This window comes from Gallinula chloropus (genome assembly GCF_964237585.1).
Source record: "Gallinula chloropus genome assembly, chromosome: 2".
In the NCBI taxonomy this organism is placed as follows: Eukaryota; Metazoa; Chordata; class Aves; order Gruiformes; family Rallidae; genus Gallinula; species Gallinula chloropus.
Genome location: NC_140086.1, coordinates 36270528 through 36280696, shown reverse-complemented (window position 1 = coordinate 36280696; position 10169 = coordinate 36270528). Strand labels below are relative to the sequence as shown.

Below are 10169 nucleotides of genomic sequence, written 5' to 3'. Positions count from 1 at the left end.
AAATCACAGAGCCGATTTTTAAATATCTGTGCTTTGAGAACTGCTATATGGTGCAGTTTTAAAGCATTCAGGAATGCCACTACAGCAGGAGGAAGGCAGAGGGGCCCAGCCTTCATGTCAGGACTCCTAGTAGTGCCCTCTCTCATTTCTAGATGAGAGACAGTTACAGGGAAATTCAGACAGGGGGATAGTGCCTGCTCCTGGCTTGTGCTGAGACAGGTGCAATGCCTCTATGAGGCCACTTGACTGTTAGTAACCTACCCAAGAGTTCGCTGGTGCTTGTGAGTATCTTTGGTCCTTTAACCTGTGAGAAAGCAGAGCCAATGTCAAACATCTCTGCTAGCTGGCAGCTAGCTCATCATACCCTGCCCCTCTCCCCCTGGGCTGACTGGGATTCAGCATCCTCTGGAAGAGTTGATGTCAAAAGCCTGGAACTCCCCTTGGCCTGGCAGCTGAATGAAGAAATTGAAAATCCTTACACAGGTCCAGCAAGTCAGCATCTCTTGAGGCAGATTACCTCCAACTAAGGAATCATTAAAAGACTTGTACATTGAGAGGAAGAAGAGTGTATACCTGGCCATGTGCCCAAAGAAAACAGACAGGTTAAATGGGCTTTGGGAAAGGGACTTGAGAAAATTGTCCCTTGCACAAGCTTTGCTATACACATCAGGCAGTACATAGACATGATGCATTAGACATGGAAACACTCCTCATAGTGGTATTATTTGTGCACAAAAAGTTCATGGGAGGTACAAGTCCCTTCTGCCTAAGTTTCTCATTTGTGGAAATTAGGGTATGGGAGGAAAGGAAGGGAAAGTTGTGGTAGTGCCTATCAGACTTCACTGTGATATCAGGATACCCAGGTGAGAAACTCCTCTGTCTCCTGCACCCAGCCATATGCCCACCATCCAGAGACTGGATGTACCTTGGCAGTTGCTGTGAGGGTAAACGTCACCTCCTGCCACCCGCACCCAACCATGCACAAACACCTGCACGTAGACCGATACACATGCAAAGCTGGTCCAGGATGCGTCCGCGGGGCTCTTGACTAATGAGTGGCATGAATCTTCATGTGGAAGTGGTAATCCTCCTGCTCTGGGAAGTGCTGGCCGCACACGGAGCACGTGCAGCCCTTCTCCTTGCTGTGCGTGCGGCGCACGTGGCTGTCGTGGGCTGCGTGCGAGGCGAAGGCTTTGCCGCAGTGCTTGCACTTGAAGGGCTTCTCGCCCGAGTGCTGGCGGATGTGAGTGCGCAGGATGCTGGATGCTGTGAATGCCTGAAGGAGCAGAGATCAGAAATGGGGGAGGAGTTAAAAAAAAAAAAAAAAAGGTCCTTAAATAGCTCACATCCTCAAGATGGCTGGAGAAAAAAACCCAGCAACAAGGAACCCCAAGTCAACTGCTGTTGCGCTCAGCTATACAGATATGGCTGAGTCCGTGGAGTTAGATGAAGCTCAGAGAAAGATTTCTGACCAGAGACACCAGTAAATATCTTCTATATGCCAAAGGATAGGAAGTCAATAATGTCCTAATTAGTTCCTTTTATATTTGTGAAGACATAATGCAGATTCATTTTCAGAGTTAAACCCTTTCACATTTACATATGCCGGCTTGAGCTGACAGATTTTATCCGTGCAGTCAGTTCAGTATCCATCTCTGGGTTTCATTTTCCTGCCCCATCATACTCTCTTCATCCTTCAGCCAGATGTTCCAGCCTATTTTCCCCCCTTACGAGTAATAAGATGTACTCAATCACACTTTGTGTACCTCATAAAGACTCCTCCTGCATTTGAGAAGAAAAATCCTCTCACTGGGACCTGAGCAGGAATGTTGTAAAGCTGTCCCTGTTTTCCCTGTTTATTATTTTTCCAAATGAGACATCATTCAGGCCCTTCACCACTTGAAAGACCACAAACACAGATAAACAGATCTGAGATCCCTCCCTATAGAGAAGTCCCTGGAGATGTTTATCAACAGGGCCAAAGTGAGTTTGAGGGCCAGAACAGTGATCTTGGCCCAATACTTCTCCTTTAATCTCACAATACCACTGAGATAGTGAGCAAAGGCACAGGGAAAGCAAAGCTGCTTCAGAGCAGAGCACAGTTGCCGTGAGAGGTAGAAAAGGCAAAGAAGAATTGTGACTGTGTAGGAGGAGCAGGTAAGGATGCTTTTAAATGTCCCCTGGTTTTCCAGCCACAGAAAATGATTGATGCAGCTGCATCCTGAGGGCCAAAACGACAACAGTCCTACCAGAACAGCTTGCGGATGGTCAAGGGTCCCATGTGCCCTAGACATCTGTTTACAGTGGGACCTGTAAAACTCTGCCAGTCTCTTCCTGTGATCTGAAGATTAAAGGATGATATTTCATCCTAAACTGCCTGCAAGTGTTCAGGATGTCTAGGAGAGAAAAAATCTAATAGCCAAAAGGAGCTGCTTCCCAGAATCATAGACTGGTTAAGGCTGGGAGGGACATTAAGGATCATCAAGTTCTAAGGTTCTTTACTACAGGTCACTTAGTCCAGCTAGTCATAAACAAAACTCTTTCTCCAAAATCAGGAGCACCTTATTTACACTTATGGTGCTTCTGCCTTGCATGGATGCTCCATAGCCCTCAGAGCTCAACTGATAATTAATCCAACAGCAACCTGTACATCCATCCTCCATCTGCTGGGAGACCTGGACTTAATTGTCTGTGCTGATGAGAGTAGCAACAGCCGAGCACATTTTGGATCAGTGCTGTTTAGCTCTATTCACATTCTCTTTCTAATGAAAATTCCATGCCCAGTTTGCACATCGATTGCCCTGATCATGCACACAAAATCATATGGTGCAGTTTCAGGTAATGGCCAAATCCCTTCACTGCACTCCAGAAACTGGAGTAAAAAGGGGATTATTTGATCTAGCTGCATGCCTTGGATGGTGTTTGAAATGCTTTCAATGGGAGACCAGACCCTGGTTCTTCAGTATCAGCCAACCCTGTCACTTCAACTCACAACTGTGCCCAGAAGATACACTCACTTATCCAGTTATCAACTTAAATAGAAGGCATTTTCTCAAAAGAAAACAAGAGAAACACAAAAAAAATGAAAGAAGAAAGCCCGAGCGTGGCACGAGCTGCCCCCTGCCCCAGCGTGGTGTGATACTGAGCAGAGTGGAGGACAGACAGAGGAGAGGGCTGGGCTGGGGCTTTGCCTTACCTTGTTGCAGTAGACACATTTGTAGGGGCGCTCCCCGGAGTGAACCCTCATGTGCTTGTTCAGGCTGGAGGACTGAGAGAAGCTCTTCCCACACACTGAGCACTGCGGGGGGAAGGATGGAGTTAAAAGGAAGCACACAACAGCACAGCTAAAAAGGAATATCAGGTATGTGGATTATGTGCCAACATATTTTCATAATAAAAAAATCATAATAATGAAAAAAATTCATATACCTGATATATAAAAATATAAACAATTACATATAGATTTTTGTATATGCATATATTTTATATATATATACTTATGTATAGATGCAAATGCAAACAGCAGTAATTTAAGCAGTAACCATTTTAAAGAGTTAGAATTTTAATCTGGTTTCAAGACGAGAGAAATGATGCACAATGTCAAAGCATTTTTGTTTGTGTTGTTGAAAATGTTTCATTAAAAAGCATCCTTCTTCAGACCATTAACAGAAAATACTGACTTGGGAGGTATCCAAACCTGAAACATAAAGTAAACCCATCGTTTTTCCTTCAAAATGCCAATGGAGGTCTAGTTACTGTTTTTTATTTATGATCAACAAACTTCCCAAAACAAATAAAAATTCAACCAAGGGGACCTTTTAAAATGGTAACCATTTTCAGAAATGGTGAGTCAGTCACAGCACTCAGCCTACAGCCTGGTCTGTCATAAGTGCTTCTCCTTAGGGAGTGAAAGAAGCAGCACCTTGTCCTTCCACCCAAGGACCTGCGTCTGAATTGGGGACAAAATCCGAATCACAGGGGCTGAAGGAATTTTGAAACAGATGTGCTGGGGTTAAGGGCAATTTGTATGAGCCCCAACATAATTTTCCCCCTACAATAATTTTAAATAAGAGGAGAGAAAGGGAAAGGGAGGAAAGGACATGATATTCAATGACTCACATTTAACAGATTCCTGTTTTTCATGAGTTACTACATAAATGTGATATTTTAACATTGCAGTAGCGCCGATTTGGTTATAAAGGCTTTTCTTGGAAAATTACCATTATTATTCCAGGATTATTATTAAAGAGGCATTTGGAGGAATTTCAGGATTAATTTAGCAGTGCCATTTCAAGCACTGGAACTTGCCCTTCCCAAACCTTCAGGAAAAGTCTGATTTTCCACTCCCAGCGCTCATGAAGAAAACTGGTCTAAGGGAGAGGTTTTTAGTGAAGGTGAGGCAACTATCTCAGCAAGGATTTACTTCCATCAATCGAAATTTTGTTGCCCCACCGTGAATACAAAACTTAAAGCTCCTGTTGTGTCCAACAGACACAGATGTCCCTCAGTTCTTAAGGCTGCAAAGGGGGGAGAGGTGAATGACACAAAACACCATCTCTCCTGGACAGAGACGCACCTTCAAACACAATTTAGCCCCACACCGTGTAAAGACATTAGAAAAACCCACATGCAAATAACCAAAAAGCCCAGGAGAAATACTAAGGAGGGTGTGGGGGGAATGTGTGTGTGTTGCTTTCCCCCCCCCCCCCCCCCCCAAACTCTGACTGAGACCGTGCAGTTTATTTTCCCAACATAAACCCATACCATTTCTTCAGCTAAGCTCCTGCTGCACAAAACAAACTACTCCTGTACAGGCAGGGAACTGCCAGGGAAGCTGGAGGAGGAACAACATCAGCATCTTACCTCGGCCACGGGGGGACTCTTAATTAGTCCCCCTCAGAAGAACCACCAAGTGCTGAGAGACCCCAGAGCAGGCTCACCTTGTGAGGTCTGTGCTTCTCGTGAACGTGGAGAATATGGATCCTCAGCCTGTCTCTTTTCTCGAAGGATCGGTTACAAAGGTGACAAGGAAATTTGCGGTCCCCCTGGTCCACGCAGCGAGTGTACTTGAGGTGCTTGTCCCGGTAGTACTTGTAGGCAAAAACCTTGCCGCAGCGCTCGCACTTAAAGCTCTCCCCGGCTTCTGTACGGCAGAAGGGAAAGTGCCACCTCCCCGTTACACCACAAGCAAAAAGGGGCTCGCGTCAAGTCAAGTGTGTTTCCTGGTCAGAGCTGGCACCTAAGTCGCGATTTTAAGTCTCCGGGAGGGTGATAATGGCAAATGGATTCTGGTAATTATCGTTAACAAAACACACGTCGGGTCTCTTAGGGATGCGCACCCCAGCTCGCTTATTGCCTTTCTAACAGGGGGGGAACAAACTGGAGCCTGCAGTCTGAAAAAATTATTGGCTTTAGCTGCTGACTTCAGCAAAGATAGAATTTCACTCTTCTACCCCCCATAAACAGCGAGCGAGGATGTGAAAAACCAAATGCAGAGTCCCGAATAAAGCGTCTCCCCACAGGGAAGCGTTGCCAGGGATTCATTATCAATACGGGCCGCAAATTTTACCTTCCCATCCCCAAAAGAAAAATAAATGCGCACGTCATCCCTATCGTTCTCAAAACACTTAGCGAACAAAAAGGACGTTTATTTGGTTTTCTTTTGTATTCCAAACTGTTCTTAACGGCTGTATTTAGGAACAACAAAGGATATTTTTTAAAACGTTTTTTACACATCGTAATTTTGGTTTAAGCCTCAAAACGAAACGAGCGATTTACCAGCAACCTGAACCTGGAACTTTAAAGATAAGGGCTACAAAACATTCACATGCTCATTTGCCAAGCGCTTTTCTCCCGTGGTGCTGCACCCAGCCGACCCCCACATCCCCACACTCCCCGCACCCAACCCCAGCTTTCTCTGCATTGATAGAATGATAGAAATGTGGGGTGGGTGGGGTTTTTTTCCCCCATACATAACTTTTGGTTTTAAGAACGTCACACTTTCTGCGCATTGTAAGCAGAACTACTACCGGGATAACGGGATTTGGCGTTTCATCTGCAAACAGTATCATTACTATCAGAGCGGAACGATTTCAGACCACCCCGCTTCCCGAGAGTTTAAATCGCAACGAAAACCAGCACGGACTGAAGAGCGTGGATAAACCAACACCAAGCCAGGAATGTCCCAAAAAAAACCCCTCTCCTCCCAAAAACGGGACCCCACTTAAACAACGGCGCTGCGCAGCCGTGGCGAGGGGAGCCCAGCACCGCCAGATGTTTTACAGCCGTCAGACCGACGCTTTTAACTCCCCGAGTAAACGCGCCGCGGCGGAGGGGGGCTGCGGGGCCATCGGGCCCCAGAGCATCTCCGCGGCGGCTCGGTCACCCCGCCCCCGGCTCACCGCAGGGACTGGAAAGCGGGCAAAGTAAAACACAGCCGGGGAAATTGGCGTTGTGCACGAGGTTCCTTTACCTGCCTTAACGCCAATCTAATCCCGACCAGGCATGGATCAATGGGAATAAGGGAGAGCTGGCAGGCTCACCTTCGGGGTGCTGCGGAGGCTTCTTCCCCTCCGGCATGCCCTTCAGGCTGATGGGGATGCCCAGGAACTGCACGTAGCAATCGCCGTACCATACCAGCAGCTCCTGGCTCGGCAAGATCTCCTTACAGGTCTCGTAGAAGATTTGCCCCTGGCACTGGATAGCCGTCAGATTCTGCTCCTCGGGGAACCTGGCACAGTTCACCAGGGCCATCCAGTTCCCAGAAGCGCCCTTCCCGTCTATGAAGTGGCTCAGCCGCCCGTATTCAAAGATCTGTAGAGCAGCGATAGCCGGGTGAGGATTGACCGACCCTACCCCGCACACGTTACCGATCCCACCACCCACCCACACTGGGCCGAGCCCCTCTTGCAGGCTACAGGAGAGGGGCGGCCGAAAGCCTCGCTCCGGCCCCGCGTCGGGGGGAGCCCGGCGGTGGCTCCACTACCTCCCACATCAGCGAGTTGTCGTCGTAAGTCTTGATCTCGCTGGTGTTGACCACTTTGCCTTGGAAAGGGCCGAAGCGGACTCCTTTGGGGATGGGGTTCGTGCAGAAGACTCCGAGCTGTGACACGTCCCCGTACGCCACCCGCAGCACCGAGAGCCCTGCGGGGGACAGGGCGGACCGGGCTGAGCGCTGCTCGGCCGCGGCCGTGCGCGGCGGGAGGCGCAGGCAGCACCGGACCCCTACCTTCGGGCAGCTGCAGCGAGTCCCTGTCGAGGAGCGGGGCGGAGGAAGAGTCCGCGGCACCTGCAGAAAAGAGACCTCTTCTTCAGCCCGGCACCGGCCGTGGAGATGCAGCAGGGCAGAGGGAGCGCGTCCTGCCGCTCCCGACACCGGCCGCAGACGAAACTAACCCCTGGTTAGGGGTCGGTAACGCAAGAAAACCGCAGAGCAGGGAACCCGACGTGACCCCGGCGATGGCCCATCATCCTGCCTCCTGTACACCCTCGGGGACTGTCCCCAAACCCCCACCGTTTACCCTGTCCCCAGGAACAACATTCCGCCCAGTGCCCCTCTCGCCGCCGCCGTCACCCCCTTGAATCGAAGATACCCTTACCCGGGCTGGTGGGGGGCACCCGGACCCCCGAGATGGCGTGCAGGCTCCCGGTCAGCTGGCTGCTCCGGAGCGCCCCGTACAGCACCGCGTTCAGCTCCTCCTCGGTGAAGTGGTACCTGTAGCTCTGCCCCGCCGGTCCGGCGGCCCCCGGGCTGCGGGCAGCCCAGCGCGGGGGGCTCGGGTAGGGCGGCGGGATAGAGTCCGGGGGCCCCGCCCGGCGGGGCGAGCCCTCGCTGGGGGGAAAGGGGACCGGCGGCTTGGCGTAGGGAGAAAGCAGGGGGAGGCCGGGGAAGGGCTCGGAGGGCAGGAGGGGCGGCTGGCTCAGGAAAGCGGGGACCGTGCTGAAGCTGAAGGGGGGCAGAGGCGGAGAGGCGGGCACCATCCCGCTCAGGGATTTCCGAGGCTGGAAGAATTCGGGGGCCGCTTCGAAGCACGGGGTGGGAGCGAGGAAAGCCGGGTAGTAGGCAGCGAGGCTGGTGGGTCTCGTCCCGAGGGTGTCTCCGCCGTCTCCGGGAACCGACTCATTGGGGGCCAGGGATAGAGCCATGTCAGGCCGCGTTGAGAAGGGAGAGCGCTGGCGGGAAGCGGAGGGACAGACGCCCGGGGTCCCGCTGCAGGGCGGGGGCGGGATGGAGGCGCGGGAGCCGCAGCACGCTGCCCTCCACCGCCCGGCGCCGTCGGGGCGAGCGGGCCGGCCGCCGCCGGCCCCCCGCGGCTATATGGGCGCGGGGAGAGGAAGGAGGGCAGGTGGGGGCGGCACCCCCTCGAGGGTCGTGCAGGCCTGGGGGCTGCCTCGACGGGGGCCCCTACCCCGGGGCGGAGCCGCGGCTATTCCCGGAGCTGTCGGGCCGCCCCTCTCCACGACGAGGGCGGACTGGGAGGCACGGACAGATGTACACCAGCGTCCCGGACTCACCTCCCCTGCCGCCGGCTCGCCAAGTCCCGACCGATGGGCCCGGCCGCAGCCCGGGTGGGCTCTGCCTCCCCCGAGCAGGAACCCAGGGGGGCAGGAAAGACGCTTCCCACGGCTGAGCACCTACTGCGGTAGGTGAGCGCCCAGCCCAGCCAGCGGGCACCGTGCTCCTCAGCAGGACCCACAGACCCCGCACAGTGCCCCGGAGGGTGCAGGTGTGGGGCTTGGGTATGGAAATTAAAAATCCCGTCCCAAGCCGGGGTGACCTGCACACACAGCAGCACACTCTCTGACACTAAAGGTGCCGTGGGCGTTGCTGAGCTTACTTCGCTTCAGCTTTCTGCTGCCCGTTGGCTGCGTGGCAGGATGCTGAGTGCCTGCCGCGGTTTCCCAGTCTCCATGACCAGGTCTATGCCAGGACCTGCCCAGAAAAGGACCAAGGGAAGACACCTGGACATTGTCCCTTGCAGAGCTCCTGGGTGATACCCTTCTGCACGGTTTCATCCTGGTTTTGGGAGGGTTTCACCTTCTAATCTCCTCTTCCTCTCAAGTGACTCTGTGCTGCGATTGCTATAAAAAGGGAAGCGGGAAGGGGCTGCAGGATCCCAGGGGCCCAGGTGTGCACCTTGCCACTGCAGGATGTCATCCCTGCTGGTGCAAGGAGGTGGAGAAATCGTTAACCCAGGGCGAAAACCCACCGCCGCACACGGAGGGAAGGGATGGGGTGGGCTGTGCTATGCCCCGCACAGAGCTTGGGGGCTCCCGCCCACAGGTCCTGTGTGCAAGGCAGCCCAGGGCTTCCTGCAGCACAGCGCAGCAGCACAACGCAGCAGCACAACGCAAGCCGAAGTGCACACAGACACAGATGGAGTGGGAACAAATGCTGACTCGTAGAGGTTTAGATGCCATTTGAGTGGGTACGGTGTACTACTATAAAAATAAACTAACAAAGCTCCATGTGATCTTTCGCGAAAAGCTGCCTTCATCCCAAGGAATCACAGCCTCAGACGGATAGACCCTGCCTCCGGACACAGTCACTGACTGCACTTGACCAGAGGTGAAGCCATCCTTCCAGTCCTTATTTCTTATCTAGCCACAGTGAAGTGCTCTGGAATAGAGACTTTTGAGAAAGAATTGCCTGCTGCCCCGGGGGAATGAGGGTGTTCAGCGCACAGGACCTCAGGCACTGTAATTCCTCTCTACCTAAAGCTTCGATTTGAAACCTCCCTTTACTTTTTTTCCCCCCTCAGAACCTAAACAATAGGACAGCAAACACAAGCACATAGAGCTCTGAAGGAGACCCAGAACTGATCCGGGCTCTCCCAGCTCCCAAGACACCTTTCACAGTGTGCCTAGTTTTGTCTCCAAACTCGAGTTTAAACAGTTACGTTCTTTGTATTAAAAGTATTGGGCTAATTCTCCTCCCTACCACCGCATTCTCCATCCGAACCTCTGTTTGCAAGACAAAAGTGCTGAATGCACCAGGGACAGCCAATATGCACATACATGGGGCTTAGCGAGAAGGTAGGAATTCAGCCTTCTGAAAGTTGCTTAAGTAGTCTGCCTTTTTTTTTCTGTTAATCCGTCTGGTTTGGTTTTTTTTTTTTTTACTTTCTCTATGTTGTTCCAAACCTCTGTTAGATGCAAGACAGAACTGA

At 52.0% G+C, this 10169-nt stretch overlaps 1 protein-coding gene across 1 annotated transcript; it reads right to left on the bottom strand.

The window, feature by feature from the left end:
• Positions 1 to 1048: 1048 nt before the first annotated feature.
• On the bottom strand, positions 1049 to 8145 carry PRDM14 (PR/SET domain 14; the record flags this gene model as incomplete). Its single annotated transcript, XM_084260471.1, has 7 exons — positions 1049 to 1276; positions 3197 to 3298; positions 4941 to 5143; positions 6543 to 6813; positions 6986 to 7143; positions 7229 to 7288; positions 7599 to 8145. 7 exons carry the CDS (start codon positions 8143 to 8145, stop codon positions 1049 to 1051), a joined length of 1569 nt encoding a protein of 522 aa, XP_084116597.1.
• Positions 8146 to 10169: the final 2024 nt, after the last annotated feature.